We start from the raw sequence: 17,826 nt of genomic DNA, 5'->3' as shown, positions 1-17,826 counted from the left end.
CAAGGGAGTTTCCCAAACAATTCCTGGCCTCCGCTAAGTTTTGGATTCAGTAGGAGCCCCATGCAAAACTCCTATTCGCTTCAGAAATAGTTATCTGGCCATCGGAAAAGTCAGGTCATATCTACAGCATTACTTCAGCCACAGCTGCGTACATCCCAAGTCAATTCAGTACATTTTAAAAACTTATTCACTGTCCACTGAAGGAAAAACTGTAGCCAATTTGTAGACGGCAAGCGGTCACAAGCAAGTGATAATTTTATGGGACAACAGCTGAAGTACTGACTAGGTAACATGATCTAAATACCTGGATTTTGAAGCAAAAAAAAAGTGTGCCAATTTAAAACTATTCATTAAGTTCTCATTGTGTAGGGGGAAGCAGGTAAGCCATTGTCTTCACTATCTGCAAACATGCTAATCAGACCACCTATACCTTCCTCCAGATCATTTATGTATATCACAAATAACTGTGATCCCAACATGGATCACTGTGGAACACCACTGATCACAGTTCTCCATTTTGAGAAACTCCCTTCCACTACTCTATCTCCTGTTGCCCAGCCAGTTCTTGATCCATTGAGGTAGTACACCCTGGACCCCATGCAACTTCACTTTCTCCATCAACCTACCATGAGGAATCTTAACACTTTACTGAAGTCCATGTCTATGACATCTACAGCCCTTCCCTCAATCAACTTTGTCACTTCCTCAACAAATTCTATTAAGTTGGTAAGATATGCCCTTCCCTGCACAAAACCATGCTGCCCATTTTGTTCCAAATTTAAATAGATCCTATCCCTCAGTATCTTCTCCAGCAGATTCTCTACCACTGACGTCAGGCTCAGTCTACAGTTACCTGGATTATCCTTGCTACCCATCTTAAATGGGGCAACATTAGCAATTCTCCAGTCCTCCAGGATCTCGCCTGTGTTCAAGGATGCTGCAAAGACATCTGTTAAGAACCCAGCAATCTCCTCTCGCTTCCCTCAGTAACCTGGGATAGATCCCATCTGGATGTCAATCTTAATGCCTTTTAGAATACCCAACACTTCCTCCCTCCTTATGCTGACTTGACCTTGTGTAATCCAACATCTATCCCTAACCTCAACAGTCAGTCAGTCATGTCCCTCTCCTTGGCAAAGTATTTGTTACCAATCTCACCCATTTTCTGACTCCACGCATAACTTTCCTCCTTTGTCCTTGAGGGCCAAACTTTTCTCTAGTTACCCTCTTGCTCCTTAAGGCTTTGGGATTTTCCTTAACCCCGTTTGCTAAAGATATTTCATGACCCCTTTTAGCCCTCTTAATTCCTCATTTCAGGTTGGTCCTACATTCCAGATATCCTTCCAAAGTTTTGTCCGTTTTCAATTGCTTAGACCTTATGTATGCTTCCTTTTTCCTCTAAGTCTCTCAATTTCACCTGTTATCCATGGTTCCCTAATGTTGTCATTTCTATCCCTCGTTTTCACAGAACCATGTCTATCCTGCACTCTAATTAACCTCTTTAAAAGCCTCCCACATATCAAATGTGGGTTTACCTTTAAACAGCTGTTCCCAAATCAACATTCCCCAACTCCTGCTGAATTTTGCTATAGTTGGCTTTCCCCCAAATTTAGCACTCTTCCTTTAGGACCACTTTTAGAATACTTATGGACAAGACTTATAGAATTGTGATCACTATTCTCAATGTAATCCCCTACTGAAACTTCAACCACTTGGCTGGGCTCATTTCCCAACACCAGGTCCAGTTTGGCACATAAATTTGCATACTGGATGGAAAGCAGAAGCCCAAAGCTAATTTGATGTTCCCTGGCTTGAGACACTGAAGGTAAGTAGCCAACCCAAAAACCATTTTGCTTCTGCTAGCAAACATTGTACTTGGGTAACTATATACAAGTGCCTTCTGTAGTAGTGTGTTTCTAGTTAACACCATCCCAGCACTGGAGACCAGCCAATCAATTTTACCTAAAAGAACTGGGCCACAAAACTTGAGCTTTTTAAATTAGCAACATATGCTATGACACATTTGGTCAGGCTTAATTTTGACAGTTCCCAAAAGGTAATAGAACAAGGACACTGTGACAATACAATTATTCATTTTACAACTTCAAATGTACATTTGAATTATGACAAGATGTGCATTTAGAGTCATATGGCACATAAAAGCCCAACTCATCCAGTAACCATATTTCCAAAACCAAACTAGTCCCATTTGCCTGCATTTGGCTCATATTCCTCCAAACCATCCAGGTGCCTTTTAAGTGTTGTAATTGTGCATACCTCTACCACTTCCTCTCGTAGCTCATTACATACACACTACTCTGCGTGAAAAAGTTGACCCTTACGTCCCTTTTAAATCTTTCCTCTCATCTTAAATCTATGCCCTCTAGTTTTGAAGTCCCCCTATCTTAAAGAAAAGGCCTTGGTTATTCACCTCACCTATACCCCTCATGACTTTTTAAACCTCCAAAAGTCACCTCTCAACCTCCTATGATCCAGGGGAAAAAAATGTATCAGTCTATCCAGTCTCTTTATAACTCAAACCCTCTAGCTTTGATAACATTCTTGTAAATCTTCTTTGACCTCTCCACTTTAAGTACAATTCCTACACAGTACTCCAATTGCAACCTTAATGTTTTGTGCAGCTATAATATGACAACCCAATGCTCAATGTACTCAATGCTCTGACCAATGAAGGCAAGAATACCAAAACACCTTCACCACCCTGTCTGCATGCAACTCCACTTTCAAGGAGCGATGTACCTGCACTCCTAAATTCCTGTTTGACACCACCTCCCAGGGCCCTACTATTAACTGTGTAAGTCCTGCCCTGGTTAGTTTTATCAAAATGAAACACATCACATTTATCTGAATTAAACTTCATTTGCCAATCCTTGGCCCACTTACCCAGTTGATCAAGATCCTGTTATACTCTTTAGATAACCACCTTCACTGTTCAGTATACCATCAATTTTAGTGTCACGTGCAAGCTTACGAACCATACCCCATATTCACATCCAAATTATTTATGTACATGACAAACAGCAGACCCAGCATAACCCTTGCAGCACACCACTATCCTCTAGTTTGGCTTAGAATTCGAGATATACAGTATGGAAACAGACCTTTTCGGTCCAACTCGTCCACGCCGACCAGATATCCCAACTTAGTTCGAACAACCAGTCAACCATCACAGTTTCCTGCTGACAAATAACATACAACCAAACAGCTTGTCCCATCACCTGTGGCAATTTTCAAAATTAACCACCATTAAAAACACCCATGTTTCCAATTGTAGTATTTAAAAATAGGGAAAGGTAGAGGTGAAAATCAACAACATACAAAGAAGAAACAGTATTGGAGGAACACAATTCTCAGTGGAGCAAACAAAGATATGAAGGGAATGAGAATTTTAAGTTGTGGCCTTGCAGAGTGGGAGCCAATTTACTAGGGCAAGCATAAAATTGAAAGCCCCGCAGTGAGAGAGACATTAGAACCTGAAAAGTTGTAAACCTACAACCTTCCTCTGCAGAAGAAGTGAGTCACTGTGGGCAACCAACAGACAATGAAAAAGAAAGTCATTGTTGGAAATTCAAGGCTGGGATGGATAATTTTTCTTTCCCTCCAGGGGGTTATCAAAATATGAGGTCAATGCAAAATGATTACAGGTGCACAGCCAGTTAAATAGAAAATTTTATTTGCAAATACAAATGTAATTACATATGAAATTTATAAATATTCTTACATCAAAAATGTACAAAAATTGTAATAAAATTAGTACAAACGTCTTTTCAAGGCAAAGCAAGGCAGTGCGAGTTTCATTCCATCACACTGATCCTGTTCAGATAAAATTAGAGATATCCTGAGCTGTAGTTCCAATCACAGGGTATGCTTTTCACATGAATTATTCAGTATCCTGAAGTATTCATAATTTTCATTATGAAAGAGGAAATAAAATCATTTCGTGGCTGGGTAGAAGTTCAGAAACTAACCAGTTTTGTAATGAACAGACATTATACAAAAGGAAACCTTTCACTGAGCAGGATACTGGACAAGGCAAGAGATTAGTGTTACTTGAAGATGAGTATTTCCTTTCAATTAATCTTTAAAAAGTACAGAAGTGCAAGATTTCAAACAGACTTTGAATGCTGGAAATCAACTGAAAACAAACAAAACTGTCAGAAAATGCAGACAAGGGACATGGAAATTAAATCTTTTAGATTACACAGTTACAAATCCACAGCATATTATTATATAGTTTCATTTGTCTGCAGAAAAACAAATGCATCAGTTAGCACCCCTCCCCAAGGCAGGCAAGAATCTTGAGTGCAGCTTTTCCTGGTCTAACAAATAACCAGTGATCATTGCTAGCCCATGGGATTTGCTCAATGCACTTTACACAAGGTTAAAATGCATTATCTTCAGTGGCTTCTCTCTGCACAGTGAATGGTAATAGAGGCGCAATCAAGCACTGCAACAGTGACATGCTCTTTTCATACTATGCTAGCGCATAATTTGAAAATCTCAACTTTACAGAACAGCATGTGGTCCAGTTCAGAGACTGTCAGGACTACTGAAAGTCCAGAATTCCCTAAAATAATTGTGATTTCATGTTTTCTGCACAAGTTAGAATATTAGTTTGTTATGAGGGGCTGGCAATGAGCGGTTATCTCAATTCAATTCCTAAGCTCCCAATTTTCACCCGGATCCTGAGGTGGATGTGAAGTGGAAACACTGTCAAACAGGTTTCATTGAGAAATTAGGAAACAGACAGGAAAGGGCAAAAAGCTACTGGGAAGAATGTAGTCCTGACTTGGGATTGGATGCTATAGGCACTGGATATTGGAAATAGTCCATGCTACAGGGCTAAAATACTTCATTCTAATGATGATGAAAGCCACTTTCGCTACTTTTAAAAATACAAGATTAAAAATGAAAGAGCTGGGGATGACTACACAGTTTACATCAGTGTGGGCTAGTGTAAATACACAGATGCATTACAATCCAGACTACACCATACCACTCAGTATCTCAGTCTCACGAATAATGCCAGAATATGCTCCAGGTAATGTCACAATTTCCTAAATGAGACTGGAGTGGTTAAACAATGGAAGTATTACCCTAAACTCCATCTGCCCTGTTGATACACTTAAATTGATGATGAAGCAACTCATTTCTTTATATCTGAAAAGTGTACGCCTGAGAAGATTAATAGGAGTTGGCTACAAAAGTAGTTCATGCTTTGTCTCAAAATGGTTAATTATAATAACCCTCTGAAAAGACTGGATTAACCACCCCTAGGATTACATTTTCACTGCTTCTCAACTTCTGCTGGAAGTTAACAGACAGAATTTCAAACAATCTAGGAGCTGTCACCAAATATAAAAAAAATTAAAATAGAAATTGCTGAAAAACACTTAGCAGGCCAGTGAGCATCTGCGAAGAAACAGACAGAGGTAACACCTTAGTTTTGAAAAGGTGCTGTACAACTATTAACCATTCTCCTAATCCAGATGTTGTCAGGCCTGCTGAGTGCTCCTGGCATTTGAATTTCAGTGCAGATCTCCAGCATCCACAGTACGTTGCTACTACACAAATTATTGGCAGCATTGCCACTTTCACTAAAAATAAGATTACAGTACACAAAGTGAGTGCACAAGCACTTATTTTAAAGTTTGACTACTTATTGAAGTGCAGATAAAGGAAGGCAGTTGCCTGTTTAATGCGTTAAGATGATGCAGGTTTCACAGCTGCAAATTAGATCACCTGTTTCTACTTTACAAGAAACCTAGTTGCGGCAAGTTTGTGAACTTCTTTTCTGAATTAGATTCAATAAAAGGCATTTACCAGAAAATCCAACACAAAAATCCAGTGCAGTGTCCTCCACACCCACTCCCAGTGCACACATTTACTGCGTTATGCAGTTGTCTCCCATGTCCTGAGCATATCGATCCGAAATCCTAGTCCTCAACTCATCGATGTCTCTGCTCAATTGCCTCACTTCAGCCAGTCTCTTGGTCAGTAGCTCAGTGTTCTGCCAGTTCCCTTCTTCTGCACTGGAGTAATGCATCGCTGAAGAAAGCAAATAATTCAAAACAACATAAAGCAGAGACCAAGAAACCACCAATCTGCCCACAGTCCATAGAGGATTATCCTGAACAGAACCCTGCCATTCCTACCTTACCAAATTCCATTATTTGATCATCCACTCTCTTCCCTCATCTATTCTGTACTTAAAGTTGAGGAACTTCACGTCAAGCACACTGTCAGTATCTTGTACTGCAGATCAGGATCAATATAACCAGAATGAATCAGACAAAACAACATTCTGCAATTGGCCATCATTGCTATTGCTTAAACTCATCAACCACACCTGAACAGTGCCAATCTACACAGTAGGCCTAGGCAGCCCAAATACATTTCACAGAATTTGCAATCAACAGGTTGGAGAAAAAGTGAGGACTGCAGATTCTGGAGACCAGAGTTAAAAAGTGTGGTGCTGGAAAAGCGCAGCAGTCCAGGCAGCATCCGAGGAGCAGGAAAATTGACGTTTCGAGCATAAGCCCTTCTTCAGGAATGGTTGGGTCTGTTACATCACCCAGCTGCCCTTTCCATCACACCCTGTCCTCCATTTCCTTCCAAAAAAAAACTCCAGAACTTTAAATACCTCCCTTCACTCCACAACAGCTCAATATCCACTATTGTTGAAGCATATTCTTTTGTCAACCTGAGCAGCTTCTCAGCTTATTTCAGCCTTGATCCTGGAGTTGAGCAAGAAACTGAATTGGAACTACACCTATTCGATTACCCTCCTCCATTGGATTTTTATCCCTTCAAGTTAACTATATATTCACTAGTGTTTGAAAGGAATGACATCTCACTGCCAAACTGTGTCAATAGCTCCCCATAAAATTTATGCCATCCATCAAATTTAGATTTGGACAACTGCTATTCCAAGTACTGGCAGTTTTTGATTCAATAAATGAATGCAGGGTTTTTTTCTGGTTGATATGTAAACATTGAAATGTTAAGTGGAAGTTTTATTGAATTATCTAAAATGAGGATAGAACCACCAACCTGTCTTTCCTTAAAACTAGATTATAACCATTGGGAAGTGCAATTGTACATTTCTTCTCCCATCTTTCCTGAAGGCAGTGAGTTACCCTGAGACTATGGGCCAGTATGGCAGGACCAGCACCACAAGTGGCCACTAGAAGTCACTGAGTAAGAGCAGTCCTCAGGATATTTGAACATGAGAACAAGATAAAAAAATCATAGCCAATTTAAATCCCATCTTATGGTACAGTATTAAATGTGCAACATATTCACTGACAGGACAAGAACATTACCAAGCAAGCTGGGTTTTTAAATTACAGAATTTTGAGAATGCTCTGTTCTGTGTCTGTATGTGGGCAGCACGGTGGCACAGTGGTTAGCACTGCTGCCTCACAGCGCCAGAGACCCGGGTTCAATTCCCACCTCAGGTGACTAACTGTGTGGAGTTTGCACGTTCTCCCCATGCCTGCGTAGGTTTCCTCCGGGTGCTCCGGTTTCCTCCCACAGTCCAAAGATGTGCAGGTCAGGTGAATTGGCCATACTAAATTGCACGTAGTGTTAGGTAAGGGGTAAACGTAGGGGTATGGGTGGGTTGCGCTTGGGCGGGGTGGTGTGGACTTGTTGGGCCGAAGGGCCTGTTTCCACACTAAGTAAATCTAATCTAATCACTAAGTCCTATTCACCTTTCACCTCTAGTGCTCACCAAGCTAACTGAAATACAGCTAAGCAAAATACCTATTTTTTTTTTTTTAAGATTCTTCAATTTAAATTCACTTGCTGCTCTTTCCCCTCCAACTCTTAATCTCCTTCAATACCCACAATTTCCTACTTTGGCCACTTCAACATCCCCTACTTTAACTGCATTGTCTCAGATGCCAAGATCTCAGCTCTCAAAGTCTCTCCCACTCTTCAAAACCTACCTTTGACTATCCCACCTTCATATTGCCTTTGGTAGCTGGGTGTCAAACTGCATGATAAACAGTTGTGTAGATTCCTTAGACATTTTATTATATTCAAAGTGTGGATAAATACAAGTTTTTGACTACTGATTCTGGCACTTTAAGTACAGTTGTTGATTTTTAAAATAATCATACTGGGATTTTCAGTTCAAATTATCTGGACTAATAATCCAGTCCCAAATACTATTATTCTCCACTGTTTTGGATGCATATGTGCGGTCATTAAGAAAATTTCCTACTTTGGCCACTTCAACATCCCCTACTTATTTCAAGAGTGCAGGCACACTGGTTACTTACACTGGATCCCCAGCAGCAGAGAGAGGTTGGGATCTTTGCCTTGGGTTCTCTGAGTGAGAATGTTACAGATTGCCTGAAGATCATGCAAGCTCCTAGCCAGCTCTCTTTGCAGCCTCCCCAACAGATGCATGCTTTCAGATGGAAGCTGCTTGCTCTGGTCCAGCTGTGCCAACTGTTCCTGAAGAGTCAAATTCTTTTCAATTAACTCCTGATTCTGAGCAGAAAGCTGGAAAACAGAGCAAAGTGCCAAGGTGTATTTTGATGCACTCTTTAAAAATGGTGAAGCCTTGAGCTGTAACTGTTTTAAATTGTGGCACACAATTGTATGATGTTATTTTCCAGCACTCTCCCCTCCATCACCAACTCCTTTTTCATTTATACATAACATGATGAATCCGCTTTGTAACATTAGCCTCAGTTTTGAATTTTGGGGCAGGGGTGGTTACATTATTCTCTTTGTTTTGATTTTTTGTTTTCTTTAATGTACCCAACACAGCAGCCAGATAACCTGTCTGAAGGGTTCCACGCTAAACTAGGGAATTGTCAAAGCAGGTAAAAACAATGACTGCAGATGCTGGCAACCAGATTCTGGATCAGTGGTGCTGGAAGAGCACAGCAATTCAGGCAGCATCCGAGGACAGGCAAAATCTGCCTGTCCTCAGATGCTGCCTGAATTGCTGTGCTCTTCCAGCACCACTGATACAGAATTGTCAAAGCAGCTCAACGATATCCTTCCACCCGAGTAGCGTTTGTCTTCATAAGAGGGCATAGCACAATTGGCACTTCCACCGTGTAAATTTACACCTAGATTCAGGGAAATACACTGCAGATACAGTTACTTCTGGTATTATAGAAGTTACTTATATCCAAGAGATAGAGTGTCTCCCAAGGGGTGTGGCTGTATACCAATAGCTATCGCCATAGCCACCTCTAGTTTGGGTAATGGTGGAAGGCACAGAAGGACAGCAGAGGAGTGTGTGTGCATGGGACAGCATCAACCTGAGAAGGGCTTTCAAAAAAAATAAAATGCTGCAAATTTAAGTTAATTGTTTCAGTGTACAGTGCAAAAAAAAGTTATCAAAACATTATACTTAGGCCTGAATAATTATTGCATTGAAACTAAATCATTAATGTAGATCAATGATGGAAGGTTACATACTAATGACAGGCTATACCACCCACCCTTAAAAATGGAGAACAGCTAGTACAAAGGAGGTACTAATTTGCTGTTTAACAGCAGCATGCACATATAAAGGATCAAGATGTTCATTTTTTTTAAAAAAGGAAAAAGCTTACATTGAACATAGGCATCACTGGCTAGGTCAGCACATTTTTTAAAAAAAAGTTATCCTGGAAAAGGTGATAGTCAGCTGCCTTCCTAGAATCATGCAGTCCATGGTGTGTACATGCACCCATTGTATGTAAGGAGTTCCTGGTTTGTGACCTAACAACAACAAAGGGACAGCTACACAGGTCCAAGTGTGACATGGAGGGAAGCTTGCAGGTGGTGTCATCCCACATCCAACGGCTAGAGGTTACAGGTTTGGAACATAATATTAGAAGAATCTGGCGAATTACTTTGGATGATGTACACTGCTTCCAAGATGCATAAGTGATGAAGGAAGAAAACAAAATACTGTCAATGGGATGCAAAAATCAGGTAGTCTTTTTTGCCCTGGATGGAGTCACTGACCTACTCTTATAACTACAGTATACACAGGACTGGTAGAGTTCAGTATCTAGTCAATGGTAACCAGAGAACAATGAGTGTAGAGGATTCAGCAATAGCAATGACAATTTAACCATCGTACCAAAGGATTGGGAACATGACACCCAAAAGGGGAAAGATAGGCAAACAAAAAAAAAGGGAAACTATAGACCAGTTTGATCTCCATAGTGGGAAGTTGCTGGAGTCTATCATAAAGAAGGAGATAACTGAAATTTGGAAAAAGAAAGCTCAATTCATTACTATCAACACAGTTTCATGAAAGTCAAGACATGCTTGACAAAGTTGCCTGGAATTCTTGGAGGGTGGTGTAACCAGCAAGGTGGATAATTGGGACCCAGTGGATATGGTATATCGAGATTTCCAGAAGGCATTTGACAAGGTGCCACACAAGACTGATCCAGAAGGTTAGAACCCGGGGTGGGGTGGTGGTGGTAGTAGTAAAGGGCACAGTATTTTCTTGTAGAGAGAATTGGCTGGCTGACAAAAAGCAGAGGCTCAGGATAAATGGGTCCTAATGGATGGCAAATTCTAAACAGTAGGGTGCCAAAGGGTTCAGTTTGCTGACTTCAATTATTTACAAGTGTGTATAAAAGTGATTTGCAAGCAAGCACACAGTGCAACATAAAATGTGCAGATGATAGTAAAATAAGTGGGAAAGTAAGCTGTGCTAAGGAGATAAAACATTTTACAGATGGGTACTGATAGGATAGGAGAATGGGCCACAATCTAGCAGATGGAGTTTAACATGTATAAGTGTGGGATTGTCTATTTTGGCTGGACAAATAAAGAAGCAAATTATTATTGAAGTGGGAAGCAGATCAAAAAAGTGTATCAGAGCGGAGGGATCTGGGTATCTTTATGCTCGAATCGCAGAAAGTGGGTATGCAGGTGCAGCATATAACAAGGCAAATATAATCCTGGCATTCATTGCAAAAGGACTGGATTATAATAGTAAAGAAGTTTTGTTGCAATTATACAAAGACATTGGTGCAACCTGGAGTATTGTGTCCAGTTTGAAGGGTGCAGTGGCCCTGGAAGCCATTCAGAAGAGGTTGACCAGATTGATTTGAAGGATGAAAGGGCTGTTGTAAGAGGAGCTGTTGAATAGCTTGGGCTTGTACTTGGAGTTCAGAAGCATGATGGGGATCTGATCAAGATATATAAAATGCTAAAAGGGATTGATAAGGTAGACATTGATCAAATGCTCCCCTTTGTGGGATGATCTCAGGTGGATATAGAGTGAGGGGAGATAGATTCAAAACTGAAATGAGGAAAAAACTACTTCTCTCAGAAGGTTTTGAAACTGTGGAACATACTGCCCCAGGAGTGCAGTGGAAGTAGAATCAACCCGATTCAAGAAAGAAATGTGTATGTTTCTGATTAAAAGTGGGATAAAGGGCAATGGGGTGCAGGCAGGAAAGTGGCATTGAGACTAGGATAAAATCAGCCATGTTAAATGGCACAATCAGCACAAAGGGCTGAACTGCCTACTCCCACTCCTAGTTCCTATATCTGAATGATCAGATATGAATGTCAAAATCCACATGAACAAATAGAACTCATTTTCACTACCATATTGACTGGGGATATGCAAAGTAATTCTATGATCCCAACTCATTGTGAAAGATGGGATTTCTGAATACTTGGAAGTGCATGGTTTCATCAAAAAGGAGAGATCATGCCTGACAAATCTGTTAGAATTCTTTGAGGAAGTAACAAGGTAAGACCAGGGAGAGCCAATGTGTATTATCTACCTGGACTTTAAGGAGCCTTTGACAAGGTGCCACAAGGAGGCCACTGAGTAAGATAGGGACCTATGGTTTCTGAGACTAGGTGCTGGCATGGAGAGACACTTGGCTGTCTGACAGAAAGGGGATAAAAAGGGTCCTTCTCAGGATGGCAGCCTGTGTTCCACAAGGCTCAGTATTGGGACCACAACTTCTCACTTTATACATTAACAATCTGGATGAAGGAATGGAGGGCAATCTGGCTAGGTTTGCAGATGATACAAAGATAGGTAGAGGGACAGATAGCACTGAGGGGGCAGGGAGGCTACAGAAGGATTTAGACAGTTAAGAGAGTGGGCAAAGAAGTGGCAGGTGGAGTACAACGTGGGAAAGTGAGAGGTCTTGCATTTTGGTCGGGAGAATAGAGGCATGGACTATTTTTTAAACGGGGAAGAAATTCTGAAGTCTGAATTGCAAAGAAACTTAGGAGTTCTCGTCCAGAATTCCTTCAAGGTAAACTTGCAGGTTCGGTCAGTAATTAGGAAAACAAATGCAATGATTGCATTTTATTTTCAGAGAACTTGGAGGCTCTATAAAGCTCTGGTGAGAATCACATTTGGGAGTATTGTGTACAATTTTGGGCCTCATCTCAGGAAGGATGTACTGACCCTGGAGCATGTTCAGAGGAGCTTCATGAGAATGGTCCCAGGAATTAAAAGCTTAACATGAGGAATATTTGAGGACTCTGGGTTTATACTCAGTTTACAAGGATGAGGGGGAATCTAATTGAAACATACAGAATACTAAATGGCCTGGACAGAGTAGGATGTTGGGATGATATTTCCATTGGTGCGAGAGACTAGGACCGGAGGGCACAGCCTTAGAGTAAAAGGGAAGACCTTTTAGAACGGAGATAAGGAGAAACATCTTCAGCCAGAGAGTGGGGGAATCCATGGAATTCATTGCCACATAAGGCTGTGGTGACCAGCTCATTGAGTATATTTAAGACTGAGATAGATAGGTTCTTGAGTATCAAGGGGATCAAGGTTATGGGAAGAAAGCAGGAGAATGGATTGAGAAACTTACCAGTCATGACTGAACGGCAGAGCAAACTCAATGGGGTAAATAGCCTAATTTCTGCTCCTATGTGCAATTCTGGTCTCCTTCCTATTGGAAAGATAGTGAAACTTGAAAGGGTTCAGAAAAGATTTACAAGGATGTTGCCAGGGTTGGAGAATCTGAGCTAGGGGGAGAGGCTGGGGCTGTTTTCCCTGGACTGTCGGAGGCTGAGGGGTGACCTTATAGAGGTTTACAAAATTATGAGGGGCATGGATAGGATAAATAGGCGAAGTCTTTTCCCTGGGTCAGGGAATCCAGAACTAGAGGGCATATGTTTAAGGTGAGAGGGGAAAGATATAAGAGACACCTAAGGGGTAACTTTTTCACACAGAGGGTGGTACGTGTATGGAATGAGCTGCCAGAGGATGTAGTGGAGGATAGTACAATTGCAACATTTAAAAGGCATTTGGATGGGTATATGAATAGGATGGGTTTGGAGGGAGATGGGCCGGGTGCTGGCAGGTGGGACTAGATTGGGTTGGGATATCTGGTCGGCATGGACGGATTGGACCGAAGGGTCTGTTTCCATGTTGTACATCTCTATGACTACGTCTTGCGGTCTTCTCTAGGCAATAAAATTAATAAATCTTTCAAAGCACAGGATCTGTACAAGGACTGCAAGTGCATTATTTTTGAACAAACAGCTACAATATAAAACATTTAGAATTGCCAAGTCCACTAGCTTAGAAGATCCATTAATTGGTCATTACAAAGGCCCATTTTAGTATGTTGGACCAATTTTATCCTTGGAAGTCACCATACTTTAGGAACTGCAGCAATTGTTTGTCCTGCAGGATGCAAAAGCTGCTTTTAACTCATCCTGTTCTCACCTCTTTCATGGCCTTCTTCAGTAACTGTGATCCATTCTCCTTCCCAGATAGCTCCTCATGAAGACCCTGACTTGTTTCTTCTTCTTGTGCCACACGTTCTTCCAGAGCCTATACATTTTGATACAAAGTTAAAATACTTCAATAAGCTCCAACAGCGCAGCTGGTCCTCACTCTCTCAAAAGAACTAATTGCAGGACAATGACACAGTGACCAAATTAATTGGTGTTCTCAGGCTTTACCAGCATGGTACTATCATAACCAAGCCAAATGTTGTCCTCACTACATGCTTAACAGCAATGTTCATCGAATAATGATTAAGCCTTAGAATGCAGATTAATCTTGCTCTCCAGCCCAAAGATTCTGAATGCAACTCAAAGGTGAACTGAAAAGGATTCTTATATCAAAAGATGTTCTCTGATGTAAGAAAGATCCATTTAATAGTAAGCTGGATAAATACATGAGGGAAGGGAGTAGAAAGATATGCTGACTGAGTTAGAAAAAGTGTGACAGGAGGTAGTTCTGCACTTTACATTCTACATAACTCATCTCTGACCAGATACAGGGCATGTACCAAAAGGGTCAGCCCTGCAAAAATCACCTGTTATATTGCCTAATTTTAAGTGTTACTTATTTTCATGCATATCCTTCATATTGTTGAGCACTTCCAGATCAATAAAGCAAGGCAGAGCGTAGAGTAACCAGAGCTCCTGTCTTATAGCTTAAACCACTTTACTAAATCAACCACCCTAATACCCAAAAGATCGTCAGTTTTGTATTGCAGCACAATCAACCAGAACCTGGGCTGGAACTGTGTGCACAGCACAGCACAGCGATTCAACACTTACATGCCATCAGTAAAGTCTGGAATGAAAGACAACATGCAGGGCTTAGGAGAGAGAGAGTGTGTCATTCACTTCCTTTTGCCCAGGTAAGTTACACAGGTGACATTTTAGAAATTCCTTACCTGTATTTGTGAGGTAAGCTGCTCAATACTTTTTTGTTGTTTATCTATGATCTAATGAATGAACAAAGAATTAGAAATAGTATCTGAAAAGAGCATAATTAATTAGTTCTAGTGTTGTGATCATTTACACAGGACAAATTGTATACACAATACTGGAATACGGAATTCTCCAACTACATTGTGAATATCCTGCCTTCTGCACAATAAGAATAAGATAATAGATAGCACTTATTAAACACTAAAGGTGAGTGTGACCAAAGACAAAAGAAAGAAAAAGTCTTAAATGTTTTTGGGATATCATGTAATTCTAGCATATTTAATGACCTGTAATGAGTCAAAGACTTTAGACAATTTCAAAATGAGGTGCAATTAGACTTCAAGTCCATAGAAACATTAAGTTTCCAGTTATTTTCCCCTGTTAGTATCAAGACTTTATCAATGCATTTAGATTAAAATGCACCATGAGAGTGACTGCAGCATTTCGTGTGGTCATGTAAGGACAGCAGGATGTGAACTGGCTGAATTATGCCTGTTTAAGATGAAGGAAAGGACAATGGCAGTGCATCACAAACCAATGATTTTCTAATCTGATCCCACTTAAACTCACTACAGTCAAGGATAGTAGGGGGAAGTTGCGTGTGGAGGCGGAAGAGATTGGGGAGACAATGAATGAATACTTTTCTTCAGTATTCACTCAGCGAGTCGTTAGTTCATGGAATGCCCTGCCAGTAACAGTGGTGGACTCTCCCTCTTTATGGGCATTTAAGAGGGCATTGGATAGGTATATGGAGGATAGTGGGTTAGTGTAGTTTAGGTGGGCTTGGATCGGCGCAACATCGAGGGCCCAAGGGCCTGTACTGCGCTGTATTCTTCTATGTTCTATGTTCTATGTTCTACAACCTTTTCAAAAAAGGGCAATAAAACCTGGTCTTTCCAGCAACACCCATATCTCAAGAACAAATACATAGCCAAATTTACTCATGATCCCAGAAAAACCAAGCAGGAATAAAAGCAGCATTGTTACATTTAGAAGGTTATTCTCAAAATTTACCTAATATAGTTCAATCTGCAAAAAGGAAAACACATGAAAGTCTACTTTTATATGCATGTAGGTTTCAGCCAAGCACTCAACATAAAAACAAATTGAACCCCATCTCTCCTCAGCCCACTCCATCAGAAAGTTGTGAGCAGCTCCTTTCCCCCCCACTCACAAACCTCTCTTCCCAACCTGCTTTCCCTTACAACTCACTCACCTTCACATTACTGTTCTCCAATCCTCACTTCACGCACATCCCTCGCCCAAACCCATCCTGATTTGTTCTCCAATTATTCTTTTTTTGGCTCCCAGGATCAGGATTTCCCCACCCAATCACAACATGTACAAGCTAGAATGGAGAGAAGCCACTATGAAACGTCAGGTGAGACTTCCCAGCCCTCAACTCCCTACACCCAGTCTCTGCCAGCCAACCTAACAGCCCTGGCTAGGAAGTCTACTTAAACAAAAAAAAAACAAAACTGGCACAACAGCTTTTTACTGCCCTGACTGGTTCACTTTTCAGTGCCCCAATAGAATAGTCATTCAGAATGTTGATTGGGTAACTAAGGATTTAAAAGGACTGGCATAGGTTGAAGCCAAAGCGATGAAGTTTCCAATTAAAAACAAAAGACAAGACAGGGAAGATTTTCATACCACTGCAGACTAGGTACAGTGTCCTCAAGAAGTTATTAGTGGCAAACTTTGGTAATAAGTGACCTAATCAGGTTGACGTGCAACTATTCACTAATGTTTCCACTGTCAGAGTCTGTTAGCTAAAATGCTATTGTAACTCTGTTCACAAATGATATTTAAAGCAATTTAAGAAAGGTTGTCAATTCAACTTTGATCTAACTGTGTTAAAGTGGATCATCAGTTATCTTCTTTCCCTGCAATTGCATTGTTAGTATGATGGAGTGTGGCATTTACCCATACAAATGAGTAAAATGCAATCTAACTTTTAATGATTTATCCACTTTCAGCTGATGTAATGTCCCCTTTGTCACTTCTGGATAATTATTTTGTTCTGGCCTTTAGTACAGCACAACTTCCACTTACTACAGGTATTTTAAATATACACATTTTACATATTTATTGGCAACCTGATCCACAAAGACAGTGTGCTACTCACGTACAAATCTTTTAGCATTTTCTTCTCTATAAAAAGGGAATGGCTAAACCAGAATTTACTTTTGAGGATTGTCAGTTGAAATTTCCTTTGAGTCTTAATTTTTTTGTCATTGGAATTTAGCTATATTTCTGAAAGGCATTTTGGTTATGTAATTATAACATGACTGAAACTAGACTTGGTGCTGTGGGATTCCAGAGGAACTGGGTGCTGCAAGGAGCAGTGGAGAAACACAGGATAACAAAAAAAAAGGGCAGGATGTTGAGTCAACAATACTTATAAAATTAATTAAATCCTATTTGTTCTTATCTAATAGGAAGCAGTTCAGTAAAGCCAGGAGTTTGGTCTACACACTAAAAGGTGGATATGGAGTCTTCATACAGCATTCAGCATAGATTCAACAGGATACTGCCTCATTGGCTACAATGCCTATACAGGTGAAGTTCTATTTGTTGCAACAGATTAAAAAGCAGTATGTGATAAAAGTGTTTAAAATTACAAAAAAAAACGAAGAGGAGGAGGAAACATACCAATTGTGCAGAGGTAAACAATCAAAGGTCATTAATTCAACATTAAATGCAGGTTAGAAGCAAGGGCAGGACAATCTTCTTCACCGATGCTGTGGATTTTACTTTCGGGTTTATCGACAGGAGGTAGTACTTATGCAAACAAACATAAGTAGATCAGAGAGAGGAAGAAGGGTGAAAGGATACAGGAGCTGAAAATGTGTTGCTGGAGAAGCGCAGCAGGTCAGGCAGCATCCAGGGAACAGGAGAATCGACGTTTCGGGCATAAGCCCTTCTTCAGGAATGAGGAAAGTGTGTCCAGCAAGCTAAGCTAAAAGGTAGGGAGGAGGGACTTGGGGGAGGTGTGTCAGAAATGTGATAGGTGGAAAGAGGTCAAGGTGAGGGTGATAGGTCAGACTGGGGTGGGGGCAGAGGTCAGGAAGAAGATTGCAGGTTAGGAAGGCGGTGTTGAATTCGATG

General features: G+C 40.7%; 1 protein-coding gene across 6 annotated transcripts in view; it reads right to left on the bottom strand.

Moving 5' to 3' along the window:
• Positions 1–3,678: 3,678 nt before the first annotated feature.
• Positions 3,679–17,826, bottom strand: part of cep85 (centrosomal protein 85) — an 86,069-nt gene continuing 71,921 nt past the window's right edge. For all 6 annotated transcript variants that reach the window (XM_043717503.1, XM_043717509.1, XM_043717504.1 and 3 more), the window contains 4 exons: positions 14,679–14,729; positions 13,715–13,822; positions 8,310–8,535; positions 3,679–6,069 (listed from right to left, as the gene is read on the bottom strand). In XM_043717503.1, coding sequence (XP_043573438.1) covers positions 5,906–6,069; positions 8,310–8,535; positions 13,715–13,822; positions 14,679–14,729 — 549 coding nt within the window. In that variant the 3' untranslated portion in view covers positions 3,679–5,905. The remainder of the gene's footprint in view (positions 6,070–8,309; positions 8,536–13,714; positions 13,823–14,678; positions 14,730–17,826) is intronic.

This window comes from Chiloscyllium plagiosum, chromosome 27 (assembly GCF_004010195.1).
Source record: "Chiloscyllium plagiosum isolate BGI_BamShark_2017 chromosome 27, ASM401019v2, whole genome shotgun sequence".
In the NCBI taxonomy this organism is placed as follows: domain Eukaryota; kingdom Metazoa; phylum Chordata; class Chondrichthyes; order Orectolobiformes; family Hemiscylliidae; genus Chiloscyllium; species Chiloscyllium plagiosum.
Note: the sequence above shows the minus strand (reverse complement) of the source record. Positions and strands in the feature narration are given on the sequence as shown.